Source organism: Xiphophorus couchianus, chromosome 11 (genome assembly GCF_001444195.1).
Source record: "Xiphophorus couchianus chromosome 11, X_couchianus-1.0, whole genome shotgun sequence".
Taxonomy (NCBI): domain Eukaryota; kingdom Metazoa; phylum Chordata; class Actinopteri; order Cyprinodontiformes; family Poeciliidae; genus Xiphophorus; species Xiphophorus couchianus.
The window spans coordinates 18503579-18529619 of record NC_040238.1 but is presented as its reverse complement, the minus strand read 5'-3'; the positions used below and the strand labels follow the sequence as shown (position 1 = coordinate 18529619).

At 37.0% G+C, this 26041-nt stretch overlaps 1 protein-coding gene across 2 annotated transcripts in view; it reads right to left on the bottom strand.

The window, feature by feature from the left end:
* The window catches only part of LOC114152839 (serine/threonine-protein kinase PAK 3), a 37683-nt gene extending 15130 nt beyond the window's left edge, over positions 1-22553 (bottom strand). The window contains exons 1-5 of one of the 2 annotated variants that reach the window (XM_028030912.1): positions 22350-22553; positions 3824-4017; positions 3604-3704; positions 1327-1480; positions 1191-1228 (exon numbers count right to left, since the gene is read on the bottom strand). In XM_028030912.1, coding sequence (XP_027886713.1) covers positions 1191-1228; positions 1327-1480; positions 3604-3704; positions 3824-3995 — 465 coding nt within the window. In that variant the 5' untranslated portion in view covers positions 3996-4017; positions 22350-22553. The remainder of the gene's footprint in view (positions 1-1190; positions 1229-1326; positions 1481-3603; positions 3705-3823; positions 4018-22349) is intronic. The other variant, XM_028030913.1, reaches the window with a different exon arrangement.
* Positions 22554-26041: the final 3488 nt, after the last annotated feature.

Here is a 26041-nt window from a genome sequence, read left to right as displayed (position 1 = left end):
TGTCTCTAAAATGAGACATTAAAACTGGCGGCACCTCCATTTCTCTAATTTTTTAGCTTTTTCATTAAAAGTAGTGAAAATCAAACTTGAGTGAAGCTAATATCTGACAGAAACTGACTGAGAGAGCATGAGTGTACACCAAAAACAAAGCTCAAAGTTGTAAATATGCTAAAATGAAATAAAAGCTTTGGTGTAACCAAATCTTGGATTTCCCTGTAACGCAAAGTAGATCTAATGTTGCATTCATTTCATTCTGAAATCTCATATTATGACAATTTCATAGTAACTTGTTCTGCAGTCTCTGAAGAGTTAATACACAGCAAAACGCTGTATTAGTTGGTAAGTTAATGCAAAATGCACATCAGTTTGTAACATTCACCTGCAGTTGATTATCAGCAGTGTGATAAGGGCCTGCTGTCTGTCTTTGGTGATCATTTTCTTTACATTAGCTCAAGATTTCAGTGACAATGAAGCCAATAGCTGAGTCACCTCTCGATGCTGCCGAACACTGAAATGCATTTGAAAGCTTTCCTCCCTGACTGACCGCCACACCCTTTTACCCTTCACTGGTCTTGCATGAAGAGATCCCAGTGGATTTTCCCCTGGGCAGTATATTCTTCTTCTTCCTCCTCTTCTTCCTCACCCAGTGAATTCAGGCTGGGCTATTCAAAGCATAGATAACTGAGGTCAACACAGCGGGAATCTCTCTACATGCAGCTGAGCCTCCAGTGACGCTTTTGTCTATGTTCGTTTTGAATTTGGGAGTGGATCGGGGAGAGAAACAAAAGCAATAAGCAGCACACCTCTCTCTGCAGTCACTTATTTTTCTGCCGTGGTTGCAAAACTGTTTGGTATGAGTGCAAAATGAAGAGAATTGTGCCATATATTCAAGGAAGAAACCCCCTAGAGGGGAACACACAGAAATCTGTGTGAAAGGGATTCATCTTAAGGTGTTTTGCAGAAATTCCCCAGAAAATGTCAGTGAAAGAAAATAGAGAAATGACATATAAAGTTATTTGTTGGAACTTACCTGTTAAAGTTTTATTTACAATGAGATATTTTATCATTTACATTGTGGGATTTTTTTTTTTTTAATTTTGCATTCACCAATTTGAAATCATACATATTATTGAGTCTGGTTAAGAAAACCCAACACCAACCAAAGCAGAGTTGGGTACACAAAAACTCACCAGAGTGTTTGCTGCAATGTATCCATGCGCTGTCTTGTCTAAAATAAAAAATAAAAATCACAAAAATATTTTTGCATTCTGTGTCATTTTAATCCAAAATACTTTTCTGCAATGCTGGTTGTTGGTGTTTTATTACCTCCCGAGGTGAAGCTCATGTATTTCTGGTTGTTGACGGTCTCTTTGGAGTCGTAGAACTTCAGCACGTCGATCACAGCTTGTGGATTCTTCTTCTGCTCCAGCTTGGTGATGTTTGAGGTCTGTAGGAGCCGTGCCCACTGCTCCGGGATTCCCTGAAGAGGTCACGCATTGACAGAGGACTACAAGTCAAGGTGTTGCAGTACGTGCGACCTTTCTCCCGCTTTTCTTCAGGTCCCTTAAAAATATTATTCCTAGACCTTTTAGGTCCATCCAAAAAGTCTCACCGTAACCCAAAGTTGTCTATTAAAGCTTATTTATGCTTTCTTTACCCAAGAAAATAAGTTTTACCAATTTCTAACATTCTCAGGCATCACTGCCCGTTTTTTAAATTTCCGTGGTTGCCACTGAAGAGCAGTTCTGAGTTTCTGGATTCAGAGGAAAATAGCAAACATGGAAACTTTAAAGAAAATCTTAATCATGTACATTCCTGAAAAACGTGCAGACAGAAGCACCTCTTTAAATACAGTGTAACAAAGAGAAGTTCAGCCATTTTGATCATCTATGTTCCTTTCACTGATCACACATGAACTACACTGAGCTACACTGCCCCCATGAGTATTGGAGGTACTGCTTAATTTGCTCCTGATATCTGTATATTATCCTGCAGGTTTTTTAACAAGGAAGCTGTTGTGCCTCAAATGATTTTAATAAACCTTAGTCTGTGTAAAATTCTTAATTAAAAAATATTTCTTACTATCTTGGCATTTAGCACATGCAAACTGTAAATGTTAAGTGCTGAAGCGTTGAACGAAGCTCAACATTTACCGCTCCGGGTCACTTTGAATTTTGATGGCCTATTTACAGTAGACATGTAGAAGAGTTTTATATATTTTTGGAATTGTGTCTTCTTATGTGTTTTAATCCATTTGGATGGACAGTCTTTTAGTGCGGGTTAATGTCATTTACCGGTGTCTCATCACACTCTGCACATTTTTACACTTAAAGCTTAATCTCTGCTGAAAATAGCCACTGCTATATAACTGGTGTCAGAAGGGGCTCAGGAAAAATTATACTTGGATAGCGATCCAGGGACAAATCAACAGTATTTCACTCTGTTCTGACAAAGCATGCAACGAGCTTAAGTGAGTGTTCAGTTTAAAACAGCTAAAATGGAGCTCTGTTTGCCACCAGCACATAGTTTTCCATATGAACAAGGAACTAGTTGTCATTGATGTCACTGATGGCATTACCCAAGCATTTGAAAGTCAAATAGAGCAGAAAATGTTATCCTCAGTGCAAAGGTTGTTTTTAAGGGGGCTGAAAATTAGATTTCAACTTCAAACACACGCCATTGACATTTAAAGCTAAATAAATCAAGCTAAAAGAAGATAAAAATGTAAAACCTTAACTATGTAAGTCTGCTAATGTCTCATTTTTTGTGCATTTTGCTGAATTATTTAACTCAAAATGTTAATTTCACTCTTCATTTGCATTATGCATATGTAGATGCAGAAAAACAACTTTGTGAAGTCTGGTTCCCTATTAAAAATGTACACAGTAACAAAAAATTCTGTAAAAAAAACTGAAAATGTTCTGGTAATTTTCAGCCAGTACATTTTCAGGGGTTTTTTGTACAGAATTTCCATCAAAACGTTTTTTGCATTTTAACATTTTTTCATGTTAAATTTTTACCATAAATAACTGTTAAATTATGGGGAAAAAATGTTAAATTGTAGAAAAGATTTTGACGGAAATTCCGTAAAAAACAGAAAATGTACTGGCAGAAAATTACCAGGACATTTTCCGTGTTTTTACTGAATTTGCATAAGAATATTTTCTGTAATTTAACAGTTTTTCATCTTACATTTACCAACACTCCTGTTAACTAAAAGCAGAATTTTTCCATCTTTTTAGAGTACAAGTCCTGATATGTTCACAAACACTTATTTTTCAAAGCTTGCACATTTCCAAATATTTTTGTCTTCCAAACTGTGCAACATGCAAATATAAAGGAGATTCTGTCTGCAATGCCCAGTTTGTCTTTCAAAATGTAACTTTTATCACAGACAATTCCAGAACAGAAACGTATACATGAAAAGGTTTTTCTTTAAATTTTTTAACTAAATCACTGTGTTTTATACGTAATATTGTTAGGGCATCACCTATAATAAGGCTTACAGAGGTGAGCTTTTCAAATAAGTTAAGCTTTTTTTTTTTCAGAAACACTCATACTTATTTAATGACCTATTTTTATAGTGAAATGTAAATTACTTACTGTAAATTCTCCTGTAACAGCATCAAAGCCGACATGGATTGTGTGTTCAAAGTCTGAGGGTAAGGATATCTCTGGACGTTCTTTTTCCTTCTTTTTGTTCGCTGCAAAAACATAAATAATAGCACATTTCTAATGTTAGTTTTTTTTTAATTACACAGGCTAGTGAAACTACACAAATGAGCAATAACATGGAGTGTAAAAGGTACAGAACGATGCTCACTTTTGTCTCCTCCGGGGAAGATGGAGCGCAGGCGAGCTTTCTTGTTTTTTTCCTCAGGAGCCATTGGAAGTGGTTTAGATGCGTGATTCACTGATGAAGAGTCTCGGGAACTACTGTTCATTCTCAAGGGGGGGGCTGGTGGCTTCTCTTCAATATCGACACTATCAGACATCTTTAGTAGCACTCACAAGATCCTGAAAGGAAAAACAGAGAGGAACAAGATCTGAGTGAGGACAAAGACTTTAAATAACCAGGATACAAAGGTTCACTCATGAGAAAACATAAGAGAAAACCTGCTTTACTTTGGGATTTAGAGTTGAAAATCGGAATAGTATTTTATTATTTTAGAGTAACAGTGTGTTTTAATAGCTTACAGTTGTTTTTTTCATTTTGGAAGTGAAACACGGTTAGGCTTCAGACCATTTCCCGTCTGAAGTTTTAAGCATGTGAGGTTAATGGAAACCAGTAAAGAACCTGCCATTTTTCCAATTGTAATTTTGACTTCAGATGCTAAGCCAGGTGATTATTAGGACTTGGAACTGTAAAATTCCTACCTTTGAGTAGACATGGTGCAAAACTCGAGTTGTGATTTCCAAGCAGGAACAAGTGACTTATCTTGTTTCAGATCGTTGGTGGAAAGATTGCTGGCTGTTTGGGTATTGCTGTGCACCAACAATATGCTAACACCATGTTTCAAGTTAGGAATGGTTCGTTCAGGGGAATGTGCGATGTTATTTTGTTTCACACGTTTGTGTAAATAGGTCAAAAAGTTCACTTCTTACACATCTGATCATCCCCTATTTGGATAAGAGAAGAAATCTGAACACCATAGTTGTTTTTATTATTTAAATTTCACTCTTTAAATAATTTAGGAATCCTAAATAGAGACGGTGGGTAAAAAAAAGCCAAAAAAATTGCATAAATCGGCAACATTGTGCTACTATGCTCTGTAAATGCTGGAGTTTCTCGAGCTGTGGTGGCGTGCACTGTTCAGTGAATCTTTTCAGCTGTGAAACCAGGATTTGACTCTAAGATAATCTGGCACGGGGAAACTCTTCTATCATTCTCATCTTCCATCTACCCATCCCTCTGCCATGTTACACTCCTTCACTGCTTCACTGCTTCACCCTGAGGCCAAGCCTATCATGTGATATGCAGCACAGCCGTCACAGAAAGCGGGACATCCAGGCGGCCCCCTTAGTGGAGACCTACATTAGCAAACAAAGACACAGTCCCCTGGTCTACAACAGTATGCACCGGCTCTGAAAAATTACACATTTGGTTTCACAGTGGCCTGTGGGATTTTATGCAACCATCGCTCAAGATAACAAAAATCTGACAGGGCACAAAAGACTCAGTTTATTTCCAAATACGGCAGGTTTGGAATAGAGGAATTGGATAGGTAGGAAGATGGAGCATAACAAAAAGCTACAAATGAATCAGATTTGTCTCCAAAAACAGCAAAATTATGCAAGAAGCCACTGCATGGAGTGAAACGGCTGCATCAAGCAGTAAAAACATGAGTGAAATATAAACAAATTATGAGTCATTTCATCACAAAAAACTTTCCTTTCAATTTCACAAGAATGCTTATGTAATTTGATATCTGTCACTACTGTTGTGCAGTATATAGAAAACAACCAAACAAAACAAAATTTAAATAACAACCTAATTGCACATTGTCTTTCTCCTTGACTAACTGTTTTTCTCTTCAGAAGGTAAAATGAACAGATTATTGAGAAAACAGCATCAGGATACTTTCATTTTGGAGAACTGTTATTAAAGGACAGCTGTAAATTATTTGTGGAGGCCGGTCAGTGAACTGCTGAGCTGCAAAACGGAGCAATAAATGTTGGATACACGTTATTAGCGGTGTAATGGTACACGTAAATCATTGTTTGGCATGCAGCTTGGTTTCTGGGTCACAGTTCAGTACAGGCACTGTGCAACAATAAAAGGAAACAAACACAAGTCCTAAATGTGAGGCTTGTTTTCACTTCTTTTAAGCAAAAATCTTTACAGACCCAGAGACATAAAAACAAAGCACCCTTTTTAGGCAGCGGGTTACGACTTCGAGGCAGGAGCTGTGTACTATTAAATTCACTTTAAAGTTAAAACTTTTAAATAAAAGCGGCAGGCAAAGCAAATGGCAACCAGGTTTCAATATATCGAGTAAAAAGACACATAATTATTTTTTCCATTTAATGACTGATGTTAAAACTAAACTTTAACAATGCAAAACACATTGTGAAAATGTTGGCTAAAGGTATTACAATCCACAAACAACCAGGTCCTTTACTAACATGGTCTGAAGGGGAACTTAGTGAGGAAAAGTTCACTACTACACAAATAAATTCAAGAACAAATACCTTAAATTTTGCAAAACTGCTTATTGGTCTGGCGTACCTACAACTCCAGCAGGGATTCACCCAGCGTATTATAAACCACCAGGCTTTACTTGTGCCCCCACCAGGCTAAGCATTGCTTATTTGTTTAAGTCTTTTTGAAATGTTTCCTATGGGCCGCTGGATGACTGACTGCCCTAGCACCCAACCACTGGACTTTGTAAAACACTATACAAGTACAGGTTATTTACCATTTACCAGAGAACATCATTCCAACATTATGTTATTTGCCGTTTTAATAAAAGAGTGATTGGCGTACTTCACCAAAATAAAATGCCATCATTAGGGGAAAAAGAAATGTGGAAACCTTAATGCAACATCTCCAGAAATCCTTCAGGACATCAAAACTTCGACACCATTTCTTCCTCCATTTGGTGAATTCCAGTTGAGCCTATTACTGATTAAACTTTAAAAATTATGTAGCTTTATGTTATTACAGCTAAAGTTTAATCAGTAATACTTTTATAACAAATTTATGTAAGATCATGATTTCTTGGTTAATGTCAAGTTGTCATAACAAAGACATTTTGAATAATGTCAACTTTGTATTAAAAGTGTCACGATTTACCAAATGACACTTTATGACAACAGTCATAAATATTCATGAAGACTTACTCATGTTCATGAGTTCAGGTGTTATGTCATGTTTATGACGGTGTCATGACAGTCTTATTCACAACCCGTCAAATAAAGTGTTACCTTATAATTATTCATAAATAATATTTTTGCTTATTGTAACAATACAAAACCTTGTTTTAAAACACATAAAGTAGATGTAAAATTAATCTAAATGAATTTTTTAATCAACTAATATTAACATGTAAGTACTGGTTATTAAATAAGAAGTGACATCTATACAGTCGAGAGTCATCATTGAAATAAAGTAAGATTTTTAAAAACTAAATGTAGATGCATTTCAATGGGTATAATTAGAGAAAAAATGTTTAAACATTGGTAATATCTCACACCTTTTGCATCATCAGTAATAAAACATGTGATACTCACAAATTCCTCCCACTCTCAGAATAAAAATGGCCAAAATCTCAGCAGTTTATTTTCTTTAGGTTATGTTTGCTTTACTTCTAAAAGTTTTTAAAGTTGACACATATTTTCTAAAGATTTATGCTTCCATAGAAGCACATTAAAAACAGATACAAACTGTTTTGTGCGCCTAGTTTCAGTTTTGGAATCCCTAATGTTAGCTACCATGCTAATATTAGCTAGCATGTTGGTAGCAGCTAACATGCTCAACCATCTTTACAGAAAGGCAATGATATATTGCTCAATGATATAGTTCTCAATGATATATTGAGAACTATAGTGCAGACATTCTTCAGCAATATTATTATTGCGTTTGGTGATTTTGGGATGCCTGTTGAAACACTTTGCACAGCTCAACAGCAAATAAAGAAGTAAATCAAATCTGCAGCCCTGAAAGCCATGTGTCCGTTTTCCTAATAACATGCTTGACAGCTGGCTCATGAAGCTGTTGGCTGGTGTGCGGGCCTCACAGCTAAAAAAGGCAGATTCAAGAAGACTCAGACATTAGTGATTCTTCACTCATATAAAACACTGACCTATTTACTGTGCAGACTAACATGCAGGGAATGCAGTCAGTGAGAACGCTGTCCCTGAAACGAGCACCGTCTCTTTCTAAATCACACATAAGCTCGTCTCTGAGCATTGTGCACTGTAGCATATATGTGCCTTTTCCTTGAAACTGAGGGAAAGTTAAGAACGTTGCACTGTAATCCACAGAATGCTAATTTATCAAAAATCCACCTGCAGCCTCCATCTGAAACACTTGCAGGTTTTAGTAGCTACAACAAAATATAAAAAGTACAAATCCACCACAAAAGAAACCAGCTCAGTTCAGATTTTACTGTGAACATTTTCACATTTCCATCCCATAAAATATTAAATTATCCATGAGGCAGAGAAATTTTCTGCGCCCCTTAAACATTAATGCTTATTTGAATGGCAAACATATGAGGAAGTTCCAATATTGAACTCCCGACAGTCCAGTAATGGTCCCGCAGTGGGGGCAGGGCTCCATAAGCCCGGCTCTCCATGTGCCTGATTAGGACGCGCTCTCTGTTTGCCTTGGCTTTGGCCGGGCGTCTTTGAAGGATGCTGATTACTTGGATGGGATGGACAGTTCGAGGACTACCGAAGGATAAAGAGAAATGAAGGGAAACTCCACTGCAACAGCTTTGACTATTGTTATCTTTTTCTATCTTAAAGATCTCTGGGCAGCTCATTATGACCACTTTTGTGCAACTCTTCAGACAGCAATCGCTAGCTTTCAACAAACACACTCAGAAACACCAAATAGTAAAATAGGCACAACAAAATCACAGAATCAAAGAGTGTGGGGCGATGACACACAGACCTCAACGTGCTGCTCACATGATTGGTTTCTCAAGGTCAGGATGAAGCCCCAGAGTCGCAGCACAGATGCCACAGATTTAAAAATACAAGCAACACTCGCTTTTTAGACGGGAAATCGATCAAACAAGCCACAAAAGATTCTAGAAAATTTCAGAACTTTGTTTGTTTCAACTTTATGTTCATTTGATTTAGACTGAGAATAAACAAAGTGTGCCATCTTAACAGCAATAAAATCTATGAAGTGAAGCACAATTACTGGGTTGTGCTTAAATGTATCCACCAGTTAATTAAGAAGCTATTTTTATTAATGTCTGTTAATACTTATAAAACAAACATAGGGCGTGCCGTGGTGGCGTAGTGGTTAGCGCGACCCATGTTTGGAGGCCTTGAGTCGCCGTCGCGGGTTCGACACCCGGACCCGACGATATTTGCAGCATGTCTTCCCCCCCTTCCTGTCAACCTATTTTCATATAAGGGACACTAGAGCCCAAAAAAGACCCCCTGGAGGGGTAAAAGAGAAAATAAAACAAAAAAAAAACAACATAGATGAAAACTGTAGGAAATAACAGAAAAGTGCAAAATATATTGGCTTTCTCTCTTGACATTTTTTTCTTTTAGGCTGTTAAAATTTCTATCAGGAACAAACCTACAAATACTAAAATCTTTTTTTACATCTCTTAATCAAACCGCGCAGAATGTCTCACCAGAACCTTAAGGTGATCACATAATAAATCACCAGAACCCTTAAACAGGTTCTAGGTTACGTTCACATTTTTACGGCTCCTATATTATGGCATTTGAGAATGACTCAAAAATATACAGTTTCAAAATCTAAACTCATCAAACACTTACTGGATTTAAAATACTCTTGATTTAAAATGACTAGTTCAGATGAATCTGCTCCTTTACAGATTTCTTGTTTTTTGATGATTTCATATATTTGGGGAAGTAAAGAAGCTTTATTGAGATTTTACTTTATGTTGTTCGACAGGTTCTGTTTCTTGATTCTAACGTTCAGTCAGAAAACAAGTTTTGCTGGTGAAACTGAACCAAAACTTTTGGTTTTAATCACATTTAGTGTGTGATTTCACATGGGGACTGCAAGGGTGTTACTTTTTCACATAGGGTCAGGTTGGTTTGGTTTTGTTTTTACTTTGGTTATCATGGCCATCTTAAGCGTAGATAGATTTTAAAATTTTGATTAAATAAGTGTCCCTTCTTTTGTAAGGTGTGGAGGGGAAACAGATGTCTGAGTTTGCAGTTGTCTGTTTCCCAAAACAGACAAATCACAGATCCAAATCCATTTATGTGCATTTGGATAGAAAACATGGTGGAATCCATTCCTCTCTCAGACGATTCACTGATTCTCAGAATGAAATGATCACCTCTGAATCAGCTAAAAGTATTTTCACGGTCCTGGAAAGGAAAAGGAAATTTTCAAGGGAGACTTGGTGTAAATAATATGTTAATAATTTTCTTATAAATGTCCCAAATTCAACATAACATGTGTAACATTATTTAAAGGATCTTTCAGATGTTAGGAAACTCACTTGTCTCCTGTTGCTTTCTTGCAAGGTTCGTATCATCTTACAACGTCTTAGAAAAGACACACTTAGTCACACTGCAAACAGAAATTTCAATGTATTCTGATTTTTTGTGAAAAATGATAAATTGTTTTAAACTTTTTTTCCACAAATACAACTTTGGCATGCATTTGTATTCAGCCCTCCTGCCAGGTGGAAACAATTTCTGCAGCAATAGCAGTTGCAAGTCTTTTAGGGTATGAGGCATCTATTTTATTTTTACCTATTCGTCTTTCTCAAACTCAGTAAAACTGGAAGGAGAGCATCTAGAAAAGACATTATTCACCAAAGATTCTCATTTGAATGAATATTCCTCATAGAAGGAATTTGTCATATTATTCTATTCTATTCTATTCTATTCTATTCTGTTCTGTTCTATTCTATTCTATTCTATTCTATTCTAGGATGGTATATTTTGGTGTGTTCCATGGTCTTCATGATGCTATTTGCTTTTTGTAGTTTTATTGGTGAACAAACAAAACAAAAAACCTCATTATGTTATTTCCACTTCACCACTGTGTCCTGCTATCGGTATATCACATAAAAACCAATAAAACTCAGTAGAGTTACACTTATTCAACTATCTAAGAGGTACAAATACGTTTTTCAAGGCACTATCAACTATAAGAAACCATAGGTAGCCTTGAACTACTGCAATCAAATACAAGTACAACAGCTGATAAATAACAGTTTCAGTGTTTGTTTTTAGTTCAGACAGTAGCGCTCCGGGCCGCTCTGCCTTATTTGGGTGAGAATGTGACAGAGGAGAGTGAAGATAGATGAATACCCGTATTTTTCTGGGCTCGGACTCAATAAACTCTGGTCCCGCTCAAAACTGCCCCTATGTCTACGTTTTCTTTTTCTTTTCTTATAGCTTAGCCACAGCAAGCCAGTTTCTAACGTAACAAAATTTGTATACCTGAATTCAACCTCTCAGGTTATCTAGCAATGCTGTAAGTGGTACATATCCTCCATTTATTCTGCAGGTTTAGAAAAAACCTCGAGGTATATGTTGGTTGATCAAAGTAATATTACAAAGCCAGTACACAGACGGTCTGAAAGACTGCTGCATGGTGGTTGGACTGGTTGAGCAACACCCTGTATGCAGGCATTACGCCCTTTTTACAACCGGCTATAGTTTGTGTCCTGGCTTCTGGCCATCCGCTGGATGTCCTCCCTTTTTTCCTGGAATCTTCGTTTTCTGACACAACTACAACTTCAGCCTGTTGCTCACACTAGAATGAAACAGCTGCTAGCGATTAAGTAAAAAAGATTTAATTGTGATATGAGGCCTGTGAGAAGCAGAAGGCTTTGTTTACCCTCATTTCAGTTTGCGCTATAGGCTCATATTTAATAAATATGGGGAGAAACATTGACTTTGGAAGGATATTGTGATATTAAAACACTCCAGAAAAACATTTAGCTCACAAAACAGCAAAGTTTGAAAATCAACTTATTGATGCGAAAATCTAAAGATACAAAATGATTCATTACTTCGTTGTTAACGTCTTGGCTTCCTTGCATGGTAATATTTAATAATAAGTACGCCATTGTATTCCAACCAACAAAGCAAGCTAAATTTGAAAGCGCTGTTTTCTTCCCCAACCAGTATTTTTAGGAGATGTGCGTACCTCAGGGGATAACCAGAGACATCTTTTAATCATGGTGGCATAAAAGCATTAAATCCAATAATAACATGCCAACTAGAGCATGATTACACAATATCAAAGGCGGAGCTAAATGAAAGCAATAGCTGCTCCTGCACTCTAAATGTCCATTCGCAGAGAGACACTGGATCCTTCAGAAGTTCAATAGATCGCAGACTCACACTCAGCTTAATTTCTAAGATTATTTCACTGATGAAGAAGTTGAAAGAGTAATTTTTTTCCCCTAAATATTTTATCATTCTACTCTCACAGAGCACCTGTGCATAAAAATCTCCTATCCAGTTTTAGTCACCATCTATATCTTTTGATAAATTCATCTTTTGATAGGTTATGCTAACTTTAATGCCAGATTTGTCATTAGTGTGTGATTTATATAAATCTATGACAAATTTGAGTCCAATTTTTCCTAAAAATGAGGTTCTAAAAATCACATAATTAAAACAGGTTTACTAGAATTAATCAGGATTATCCACAGGTTTTGTTTTACTTCACCCTAATTATATAAACGCGTTGCACTTTTGATTGAATGTTAAGCTTCAACACATTGATTTTGTCCATTACTAATTAATTAGCATCAGTCTAATGAGCCTAGCATAGCATGTTAATATTAACCTGCATTAATGTCATACCAGTAGCTAATTTGTTTCTCATATCAAACACATTCAGTAACGCTGACTCACAAATTCCCCCCTGGTTGACACAGATTTTATTAAATAAACCAACGTTCACAGGCGGCGGTGTAAAGTTCCCCATATTCAAAACAAGGCAGAAAAAAACAGGTTAGTCCGCACTGAGGGCCTTCTTAATCCCCACAGCTTCTCATTTTGCCAGGCATCATCCGTTCCTAAACTTTCCTGCTGGGAAGTGTGATATATTCGCTCTGTCATTTAATATTTAGTTCAGCTGAACTTGCTCCTATGCTGCTCTCTAATGCGCATTTATGCTCTCAAACACACAGACACACACGCTTTCTCATTTCACATATATGTATGTTTGAAGGAACTCTGTTAATGGATGCCACAAATAGCATTCACAGTGGCTAAAATTAATAAAAATGTATGAGCTACACCTATTAGGTATTGATAAATCTGGGAAAAACTTTGTCTTCTGACACTTTGAGCTATCAGGGAAAGAAACTGAAGCTAGTTATTGTCTGGGGTTCAAAATTTTACTATTTCACTAACAAAAGTATTAATGTACAAGAACATATATGCTTCATCTTTTTCTTATTATTTTCATGCATTCATAAAGGCTCCACACTGTCTATTAATAATTTACTAAATTGATTCTGTGGATCTACTAAATGATTTCACTGAAATTTCCAGGTCCCGGATATTTATTAAAATTTGTGCGATTTAAGATAAAATACATGGAAAGAAACTATAAAACAACCTATAATTTCTATAACCCTCGCCAGATTTATTCTTTGCTCCCAAGTAAAATAAATTAAGGTTTTTGTCACTGTAGCATGATGTCTGATGACTCTGTCAAATTTGGAAAAAATTCACATTTATCTGATGTTATTTTTTTACTACTATTTGGCACCCCTACTGGTAACACATGAACAATTTCTGTCATGATTTAGTCAAATCTTCTGGATAATCATTCTGATGAAGGCTAATGGTGAGCCATTTTGATTTTTTTGACAATAAACTTTAAAAAAATCTTAGGTTTAGCAAACTTGAATCACTGATGTTTATGATGGTTGGACAGAAAAAGCTTTTAATTTGGCGTGCCTTCCACATTAGACAGCTTCTTTTGTTACTGTGGAGTAACAAACTAATAAATCTCTCTTCACTGCAAATGGCAAAATAAACACAAACAAAGGGGATCTTATGTCAGATCATAAACCTCTAAGAAACAAGAGGTCAGGTACCACTAATTAAATATTACTAGATACTCTAATCACTTTAAAACTGCAGTAAATAACTTTTATAAAAATATATAATGAGTAATATGAGACAGATCATCTGTGAAAACAATCCTCCCTGTGGTCCTACAGCCACCTACAGAAATACACCACAAAGTCAGAAACAACTAATCACAGCCAAGAGGAGGGTCTTGGCACTGTCAATCACGCTCATGTATGTGCGTGCTCTTTGCTGCGCTATAGCTCCTTCCCCACAGTGCAGACTAGTAAACACCTTATCTGTAGCATAAGGTTATTTTTCCGCCTTTAGTACAGCTGTAGTGAACCGGCAAGACCCCCTGTAGGGGAGAAAAAAAAATAATTAAAACTTGGCTCGGTGTGAGAATATGCATCTGCAATAAAAGCTAAACATATTTTAAACATTTTTACACATCTGACTAAAGCTTTACTGACTCTTTAAAAGAGTAAGTAAGTCCCTCCATCACCACAAAGTATTCATTCTAATTTTATAAAAAATGATTTTTATAAAACTAGTTCTTTGAATTCAGGGAATTGTTTTAGACCAGGGATGTCCTCAATGGAAAACTCAGAAAGCTGTCCATCAGTCTGACCAGTGTTGTTTAATTCGCAGCAACATCATCCACAAGCTTACTCCTCAGAGCAAAAATAGAGACCGAATAAACAAAAGATAAAAGCAAAGTCATTTAACTTTTCATCATTGCTAGAATCTAATTAAGGTTTTGCCTCTGTTAGCTGCATTTTAATGTGCTTAGTCAATGAAAGAAGGAAAGTTTGAATGAACTCAATGACAAACGAATCAGAGCCTTCTATCTCTCTGTGGACTGATCTGAACAACAGCCGGGTCCATCTGCGGTCCCGGTGCGGCACACACTGTTAAATTAGAACTGGTTTGTCGTAGCCTCTTTTTTGAGATAAAATGGATTTCTATTGTTATGATTAGTGCATTTTTGTATTTGTGAAAGGCATTATAAGTATTTGTTATTTTATTTCATTCTTTAGCCTTGACTAAACAAGATATTAACTTGGCTCCCTTATACGACTGCCACTAATGGAGTTAATTTTCTCCATTCTTTTTTGACATAATCTTTTACACATTGGCTCCTTAAAAATACAAAAAAAAATGTTGATTTTTTTCCTTTTAAAACATAAAAACAGATTATTTATAATTCAATCATCTGAATTAACATCCTATAGTAGATCCTTTTGTGGCTGTAAAAATTCATTTAGCTGAACAAAGCGCAAAATAGGCTGCTTTGGTTATAAACATTACAGCAAAAAGGACAAAGTCTCCGTGTCAAATCATATCCACACTTCAGTCAGGGAATTCTAAATAAATATATCAATCAACTTTTAAAAAGTACAGTAGTAACAAACTGCTGATTATTGTAGCAGCAGTGCTATGAAAAACAAAAAAACTCCAATTGTATTAGGGATTTATTCCAAAGTGAGAAAATGCACTCAAGGTTGATAATTTTAACTTTTAATATTGCTCTGCTGTAGTACAAAAACTTAATTTTAACCATTTCATGCATGAATTATGATCCTTTGTGTCAGGATTTTTTTTCTCAATTTTTTTCATTTTTTTAAATTTTCTTAAATTTTGTAAAAGAAAACGTTTTTTGTTTTTTTTTAGGTGATCAATTGTAATTTTCTCCGAAAATAAAGCTGTTATTTGAAAAATACATCAGTAGTATTGTTCCTTAGGGGTTATCTGATGTCACAATATTTTTTTTACCTCCAAGAGTAGTCTACAGTAGAAGGAGGGACCGGGTCGGTTCTCATGCTTTTTTGTCTGTCGGCCATATTGGATTTAACAAAAATAATTTCTTGCATTTGCAGCTGATGGCCAGTAGTTGATTGTGTATTTTATGATGCATTAGTGTCCATTTCAGTGGTCTGTGTGCATTTGTAACATAAAAATCCACAAGAAGCACAAGAAAATGGCTTTTAGGCAGCTGTCCACTGTAGTGACCACTATTTGTTAATGACTTCCATGCATTACTCAAATACTCAGCAGGTAAAAAAAACAACAAGTATTTCCTGAACTTTAACAAAAAATGACGTTTTTCCTGTTTTGCACCAGAAATATTTTGCCATATTAGCCAAGATTATCTACAAACGCAGGATTTTCTTTAACAGTGTGGTGTTGGTGGGCCTGTTAGAGAGCCAGCTGGAGACGGTTAGGGGAGTGGATTCCCTCCTGCCACGCCAGCTGGTCCACCTGCTTATAGTCGAGTTGAAAGGTTTAAAACGGGCATTGTAATGGATCAGAGGACGGGCGTGAAAAGCCTGCAGATCTTGTAGAGTCATTTTTGTGTCAACAAGTGAATAAACAAAGATGTGGCCGGTTGCTACAAACTGCATTCGCACCTGAATGCAGAGAGAAGGCAAAACTGAAATAGTGAAGTAGGGTCGATGATATTCAGCTCAATTGTGTGGCTAATGGATTCTTTCTACCTAAACTAATTAAATTACATGGACATAAGTATGACTGATCTATTTGTTTGTCTAAAACCTGGGATTTTAAACACCTTTGATGTATAAGCCTCTTATGGTTTTTGTCAAATCTTAAATAGTAACAGGGATTTCAGACTCCAAATGTATTTATGACAGAATAAGAAGACGAGAAAAAGTATGAGCAAAAAAAAAAAACAGATTCATTCAAAAGCCCCATCTTTCAGTCATCATTTTTAAAACGTCTCCAAAAGAATTACTTTTAACATTTAGCTGTGTTTTGTCTTTTATTACTGTTTCTTCACACCGCTTTCTGCAGTCCTCTGAGCCTCAGTTAACATATCATCTGTTCCTTTAAAAGTCAAAAATGTCTCCTGATGGTTGGATCAGGTTTTACTTTCTACTGAACTCCTCCCATAGGGCTCCTACACATTTTTCAGGTAAAAATGAAAGGAAGGAAGAAATGAGAGAAAAGAAATGCACAAGGACGAAAGGGACAAAGAGTGAGAAAACACACATGGGAGGAAATGAACAAAAGAAATGAAAGAAAGGTGGACAAGGAATGATGCATGAAAAGAAAGAGAAAGAAAGAGAAGGGGAACAGAAGATGTAAGGGAAGAAAGAAAGGAGATGAAGGACAGAAGGAAGCTTGTGAAGAAGTGAAGAAACAAGGAAGAAAAGAACATAATTTTATTAATAATAATAATAATTTTACAGAAATTTAGACAATGAGGTAGAAGATAATAAAATTGTTTTTCCATACTGAAATCAAACTCCATAACTTTCCAACCTACATAGGAACCCTGCCCCCAACACATTTCTTGTCCTATTCCTGCGTTGAATGTCTAAGTGAGGCGACATGGATATCTATGGAGTTGGCGACACATAAAGTCACACATGCAAGTAAACCTGCTGTAAGTAGCAACAGACATCAAGAAGGGAGATTACAGAGGGAGCTGTGTCAATGTGTCAGAGTGTGACACACTGTCTCTCTTCATCCATCTCCCTCGCTTACTCCCCCTCCTCTATCTAAGACAAAATGGCCAGATGGCTTCCAATCCTACATGCTAATCCATGACACACAGACCGGAGCTCTGAAACACCTACTGCAAGAACTGGTGTGACCTTAAAAACACACACAGAAGCAACCCACACACGGGGCCACAACAAGAGCCCGAAACGATAACCCGGCTCAACGGCGGCAGTGCAGCCCTCAACAGATGGAGGTCTCCTTGTATGCATTTTCTGTGTCCCGATATCATGTTTCAGGCCGGCCCATTTAGCAGGCTGCAGGCCAAGATGAGGTACTGTGTCTGCTGCTTTTGTTAGCTGGGCTGAGGTAAGAGAAGCTGCTTGTGTTGGGTTACGGTGACAAGTGGAAAACATAGGACAGCCCAGAACAGCACGCTAATACTCCTGGAGACAATGAGGCTAGCACGGAAAAAGAAACGCACATTGTTTCAGCGCACAAATAAAGTCTTGCTTCTGCCATGTGCTGTCAGGGATACCTTTAGGAATAAAGAGAGCACAGCTGGAAGCTACTTCTACTATGCACTCACTAATCAGAAATAGGCCTGGTCCGGGCGGCGCGTACATTAGCAGTAAAACGAGTGCCCCATGTACGAGGCTGCTAGTCCCCACAGCAGCTGGAGTTTAAGTCCTGACCCTTGAACCTTTGACGCAAGTCTTTCCCCCGTCTCTCTACCCATTCCTTGTGCAATTTACAGCAAGTAAAAGCAGCTAGTGTTACAAAAACTTTAAAAAACAAAGAAGAAACACCTACGTCTGGCAAACTTATGGCAAGGCTTTTACAGAATACCATTCCTAGAGTTCAAGGTGACCTTGCTGACAATAGAGATTTTTTTTGCCTGCTCTACAGACAAAAAATAAGTGGCTGCACACTGCTGGTCAGCTGGTTGAAAGAAGGCTACCACTCTTATCCCCACTTGGAAAAGCAAATCTAGCTCTTTGGAAAAAATTTTAGTTTGCAAAAATCACAGATAATCTGCAGGAAACTACGGGACAACCAACCACCACTTTTATCAACCCTTTAATGTGTGATTCAAGAAACAGATTTTAGAATTTTTTTTTATTATTTTAAACTTTTTACTAGATGCATTTAACAAAAATAGAAAAAACTTCTATAAACATCACTTAGGTTTTAATTTATGTTTTTGTATTGTATTTATACCTACAAAGATAAATGTAGGCATAATAAAACACCTGATGCAATGGAACAACATTTTGTATTTTTATAGAGAATTTGTTAAATTTATTGAAAGAAATGCTCAATTGTGATAAAAAGCATCTTGCTGCTAATAAGACAATAAGTATCAAATAACTATTTTACTTAAAAACAGTTAGATTGTGTGACGCATCGTGTTGTACATGTTAAGGTCAATAAGTTATTTGTTAGCTCATTAGCTTAACTGTTTTAAAAACTTCAGGCCAGATGACATGAGCTGAATAACAGATTAAAACAAAAGATTTTAAAATGTTCCAGCCAAGCAGTAAGGAAAACAATACATTTATGATAAACTATAGAAACAGTTTTATGTACTTAAACTTGTTTGAACCATAAAAGTGATTTTGAACATTAGCGTGAAAAGCTAAACCACAATAAACCACTCTATATTCACCACAAGCACTATGCTGGGGGTCGCTACTGTACCTGTATTTTAGTTCCAGCATATAAATACACACAACTAGTGTGAGATGAGTCTCTTTCATTTTGTTTCAGAGCACATAAGAGAGGTGCATTTAACATGCAGAATGATTCAGAACAACCTTTTACCTGTATGATAACAGAAAAAAGTCTATTTGCTCGTGACGGACTCCTATAGAGGAAGGTGTGAGGAGAATATGATGAAAGTGACATGTGGAGTATCGCGGGACAAGTGTGAAGCTTAGCAGGGGAGCAATCGAGACCCGCACACAGCCATATTGTTCTGCACTTTGCACTGTCACATCATCTGTACTTTGCCATAATTGGACCTGCTGCTACTTCTTTGGTGTGGTTGAGTGCCTTTAGTTAATTTAGTTCTATATATTGTTATTATTATTATTGTGTGTTTGCTTATTTATACTGTATATATTTGACCTTTTGCACGGGAGCTGCAATGGAAATTTCGTTGAATTCTGTTCAATGACAATAAATGCTATCTATCTATCTATCTATCTATCTATCTATCTGATTATCCAGAAACAGTCTCACAGATCGCTAAATAGCAGGACGCATAAGCAAAGGATAATTCTGCTCTAATGGTATACCATAACTTTGACTGATTGTCCACCTGTCTTCTGATTAAGACCCTTCAGTAGATTGACAAAACTGAAGCGGCTGTCAGTCTGTCAGTCTAAGAGCAGGATAAAGAGCTGCACTTGAACAAAGTATTTAGGTATAAGACATAAAAAGACACAAAGCCTTGTTTTTTCTTATTGTCTGATAACACTTTAGAATGAACCTTTGTTGTTGGAGGTCAGTTGTTATGACTAATTCATTATTTATAGTTGGTAAATTTAATTTTAATGAGATAATTATTTTTAACTGTACACATATTGCCTTTATATTTGTTAAAAATGCCTTAAATGTTATAACTTGGGCCAATTGTTTTTGGTTCCTTTCCACAAACTAGTTGTGGCTGATGGTGCATTTTTAGCACCACAATGGGGTTTTTCTCATGATGTCATCTATATGGTGCACACAAACTATTAGACACAAGCCAGGACCTGATCAACCCTGACTGGGTTGTCTGGGAGAGGGAGTATGACGTGATGAGACCCAAACCACCCAATGATCCTATGATGCAGAATTGAAGATGTCCGGGTTGGATAATGAGTGTATGTTAAGAAAAATGCACAGCAAAACATCCATGCTAGGCTATGGGCTACGAAGCCCAAAGCCTAGCATGCTTCTCCTCTTTTTCCTACAAATAATGGAAGAACACTTCAATTTTAGTTTCAGACCAAAATACTCTAATAAATAAGGTTTTTATCCCATAGTATATTTACAAACTCTAATCTTGTCATTTTTGAGGCAATGGCTTCTTCCTAGCTGAGTGCTTTTTCAGTCCATGATGGTGCTTGACTAATTTCACTGCGGATAATGACATTCTTGTACTATTTTCAGTTCACAAGAGCTTTTGCTTTGGGGCTTATTAGGCATGTCACAGTAATCAATAAATCAACTAATCGCATGATAAATTAAAACAAACTCAATAATTTTCATTTGCATGATTTATAGTTTTTCTCTTTTTCTACCACAATTTGGATGATAAAAGTCTTCAGTCTGGTGCTTTGGTTTCAACTAGCCCTTATTTTGAAGGACAGTTTTGTTAACAGAGACTTCATGATTCATTTTATTTTTTGTTTCAGTTTTGTTTATTTATAGTGGATATTTAAAATGTCTTCCAGTTCCAGTGTAAAATGTTCATCAGAATTTAAAGTTTATTGATCTGTAAGAATGTGTACTTGCATTATTATTACTTGAAAATAGTCTCAACACAACAATATTATCGTTTTTCGCAATGACTTCGGGGACAGTTTATCGTCGAGGAAAGTTTGTTATAGTGACAGGCCTGGGGATAAAACACACATTTCAAACCAAAACAGTTTTATTTCTAAGAAACAGAACAGTCTGATGGTTGAACAGATCACCGTGTCCAACATGCAGAGGGTCAAAACTCTCTTCCTCATAACTTGCTTTATTTTCTCTGATTTTTCCATGATGTCAGACAAGGAAGCAGCGTTTGAGGTGTTGCCTTCAAATACATCCACAGATTTGCATCCATTTAACTCAAACATTTACAAAGCTATGAAATCCTCACATGGCCACTCTCTAATTGCTTAAAGTTTCCCAATAATCTGGGATTTAGTAAATATTAACAATTTTGGTAATCCCCACTGACGGAAAATAAGTAAAGTTCAATCTGATATAAGTGAGAAAAATATGGATAAATGTATTTTTGTGCAGAGTATGCAAATAGGTTGCTTCTACTTTGCATAATGAGGAGTATTAGCAGGAGAAATGATGATTAGAGGGCAAAGTCTCTGGGAGAACTGTAACGGAGATCAATGTTCAAAGAGAGCAGCACCTTCACTAACCCATCCCCCAATTCCCCTCTATGATCATCTGGCGCTCCCTCAGTCGCTGACATGACTCCCTAATATTTCTCCTCACGCCAGACAACAGGTCTCCCATCAGGCCCTGCTCCTGCTCAGGATGACTGCGCTTCCTTGGGAGAGGAATCTCCCACTCCCTGTACGCCGGCGGCCAGGACACAACCACTGCAACACACACAGAGAGAGGCTGCAGGGGAGACAGATTCGGCTTGCTCTGCAGTCATCTCCTCCATCCTCCTCTGCTGATGACGGCCGGGGAGGAATCCGAGCTAGATCAGCTCGGTTTTCCACAGAACCCACCCCCACTCCGATCCCCAGTAAAGTCAGGTGACCAGATGTTGTACATCTCCCTGTCACTACAGCCGCCATGAAGCTGCTGCACACAACCATGTCTGAAGCCAGGACACAGAGACGCGTCTCCGATCCGAGTGTGTGTGCATCCCTTCCCAGCGACCATAAGTGAGGCGGTGCAGAGGAGAGCTCGTATATAAAAAAAGAGCATCCATCAGCACATAAACCATCCATCACCAGCCCTTCCACATCAGCATGTACAGCTCTGATCCATCCAGCAGCTCCCAAAAATAGCATTGATTCTTTCTGGCTTCTGTGTAGCTGCTGCAGCTGCTGCATTTCACACACACACACACACACACACACACTTTCACTGACACAAGGATTGCTCAAATGCCACCGTTGATTCCAAGTAACAAGGATGCTATATTTGTGAGGTGTAAAGGAGTGTAGACAGAGGTGATGCGGTGCAGGGTAGAGTGTGAGATGATATAAAACGCATCCAGCTCATCCAGTGGGGCCATCTATTCCCATCGCAGCCCAAGAGATGAGAAGGACTGCTGAGGAAACAGCTGCCTGATTAGCAGGCCAGAATGCAGAGTGCAGGAAGAAAAAGGAAGGCTACAAAGCAACCCTACATACACAGCCTCTCCCCTCCTCCTCCAGCTCTCCTCCGCTCCCCTCTTCCACATCCCTTATTATATTACACACAGAGGGAATTACCTGAAATATGTCTTCACATTCTCCTGCTCAGTGTCTCGCCTTTGGGCCTGGAGTCCCGCTGGATTCATCGTCAGCCTACAGTCCTAGTGACGGTTTAAAGGCAGGACTGCCATTCTCTTGTCAGACCAGTTCCTGACCCTAAAAGCAAAGCTTGTTCGGCAGGCTGGATGCTTCACTGGCTGTTCGCTGTTCCCTAGCCCATGATGTCATCCACCCAGCGCGGCTGATTGGCGGAAGGGCTGAATATTAATGCGGGCAGCAGGTCCAGGGGAGGAGACAGCCGACGGGCAGACGCGATTGGTTTTCTGTTGAACAGACCAGACCTGCAAATGAGAAACAGGAGAGTTGGGTTTAGATTTCGAGTTTTGAATGTAACCAAAACATTTAATTATTACACATTTATCACCTTAAGATGTTTGAGATTAATATATACACACACGCTGCTGTCAGAGAACCTTTCATTAGACTCAGTTTAAGGTCATTTTCACAAGATATAGAAATTTGAATGAGTGTTGCACTAATGTGTATGTAAATTGAGGCTAACGCATATGAGTGTGTGTGTGGGTTTGGATGTATGTATGCATATATGTAAACCCAGGTAAAATGGAAAATTAATTAATCCATGTTATTTTTTATTTGATTTAATAATGAGGGTCCATCTGAAAATATGGTATGAGTTTATGGGGTTGGAGTTCAAAAGTTTCTTAATTCTTCCTACAACTTTTCAAGCATGTTAAGATTATTGTGGCACAAAAATATGTCTTTTGCATTCCTTGTTCATGTGGGTGATTTTATACTTCTATCATGTTCAAAATAAATAAATAAATAATAATAATAGTAGTAGTAGTAGTAGTAGTAGGAGCCATATATACATTTTTGGAACTTAATACAAAATGTTATTTTGTGTTTACATGTGTTTAATTTTTTACTCTGCTATTTGAAAAAGATGAGCATCTGTAATTGTGTTGTGCTTAAGCTTATTACCTGGTGCCTCTTGATTGGTTATTGACTAATTAATTTATGAAAGATGAAAGTACTTGCTAATTGTAGAAGTCTGGCACCTTGAGAGTAACACAGTCTTTTGACCGTCACTTTCTATTTGTTTTGAATTTGTTTGTTATTTTTATTTTCTTTTAAGTTCAGTAAAGACTTAAAGATGACCGTCGGATTCAAGACCTCTTTTTTTTTTAGAAGAAATGTGTTGCGTACGAAAGAGCTTTAAGGGGCTAGACTAGTGAGAGCTTGCAGCACTTACAATAATAATAATAATAAATAAGTATTACATTTCTGAGTATAAGACAGTGTGGAAGAAAACAAATTACTGTGATTATTACATAAAGACACACTGATCACATCATATACTATAAATCTCAGGTATTTTGATCTGTCTTTCTAAGAGTATAATTTCTCCAAAGTAATTTATCCCTGGCTTTATGTTGTGCAAAATGTCATGTTTTTGCACTGTAGTTGTGACTCTTGCAAATCAAAAATAAAGCCCTTCTTTGATCTTGTCAAAGAACATCAATGTGTATCTAAAAGACAAACTAAAGAAAGTAATGTCTGATCACACAGATATTACTGATGGAGGTTACAAAAAGTTTAAATTGATTCAAAATGCTTGTTCTGTATTGGCCTTGCTTCCAAACCTTTGGTTTGTTGAGTACTTCTGGCTAAGTTGTACAACTGACGTAGATCTATTGTAAAACAGTAATGCATTTTTAAAATAACTTCAATAACTTTCAGAAAAAGTAAAAGTTATTCCTAAGGTTTTAAGAGACATTTCAAAACACATGAAATAGCAACAACTGGATAAGTTAAAATTGTATGGAAGACTAATTATTTGTGGATGGTACAAAACTTAAATATCAAATCCTAGCACTGTCAGGTCACATCATAGGGGGGTGTGGATGTTAGTGTGTGATAAAAACTCAAAATCAATTATTTTTAATACAAGGGTTTAAAATACAGTCAGAGATGGCACAAAATAGGAAGCTGTTTGAAGGAAAACTGCATTTGGAAATCTGAGAAGTAAGGTAGGGTATTTTTAAAATGTAGAGAGGGTGATGTTTATAGTTGTTAAAGCTAATCATGATAATTGGCCTAAATGCTAATATTTGACATTAAGGTTTTTAAGAAGCGTGGAGACCCACTTGGTTGTGTTTGCCTTAAATTAGTTGTACCCTTTTTGACATCTGCTACACACGCATATAAGTCAGAAAGTCAAATCTTCTCCTAATATTGATAATATGTTTAAACTTATTGACTCCTTACAGCAGGAGGGTTAAAAAGAAATATTTTTGAATGGTTCATCTGTAGCTTTACAAAAGCTACAGATCTGAAATTGGCCAAAAATCTGTGAACATGAAATCTCTATATCTCGGTCTTCAGGCTCATTAATACATTCAAAATATTTATTAAAGTTTTTTGCTCTAAAATTTTCACATGTGATGTGGATTTTCTTTTAGAGTGTGAAAGGTGAAAAGCAGAAATATTCAACATGAGTTCATGGTGGTTGCGTTTGTAAGCAGGCGGACACGGCAACCACTATAGTTTCCACATTTGTCCTCATTTGCCTATGATGTCATCTTTTTCCTGTGTCTCACCTGTGATTGGCTGACAGTTAACCAGCATCTGCTCAGGCTCATGGCTAAGGCTTCAAGCCCAAGGTGGAGGCCTATCTGAGGTTCCCTGAATCATGGCTGGTTGTCCTGACAACCCCTGTAATGTCGATTCGCAGCCGGAGAATATGGCTGTTCTGTAACAGCGCTGAATCAAATGGAGAACACAATGAATACTTAAATACAGCATCCACATGGTGGATTGTGTGACCTTTAATCTATCTATCTATCTATCTATCTATCTATCTATCTATCTATCTATCTATATATAGATATAGATATAGATATAGATATAGATATATAGATATACATAGATATCTATATCTATATAGATATATATATCTATATAGATATAGATATATATAGATATATATACATAGATATATATATAGATATATATATCTATATATATATCTATATATATATCTATATAGATATATATATCTATATAGATATAGATATATATAGATATATATACATAGATATATATATAGATATATATATCTATATATATATAGATATATATACATAGATATATATCCATCCATCCATCCATTTTCTGTTCACCCTTTGTCCCCAATGGGGTCGGGAGGGTTGCTGGTGCCCATCTCCAGCTACGTTCCAGGCGGGAGGCGGGGTACACCCTGGACAGGTCGCCAGTCTGTCGCAGGGCAACACAAAGACATACAGGACAAACAACCATTCACACACACACTCACACCTAGGGAGAATTTAGATAGACCAATTAACCTAACAGTCATGTTCTTGGACTGTGGGAGGAAGCCGGAGTACCCGGAGAGAACCCACGCATGCACAGGGAGAACATGCAAACTCCATGCAGAAAGACCCCGGCCGGGAATCGAACCCAGGACCTTCTTGCTGCAAGGCAACAGTGCTACCAACCGCGCCACTGTGCAGCCCTAGATATATATATAGATATATATATCTATATATATATAGATATATATATCTATATATATAGATATATATATAGATATATATATATATATGCATTTTGAATGCAGAAGAAACTCTTGTGAAAAATGCTTTTTAGCTAAAAAAAAGAAAAGAAGA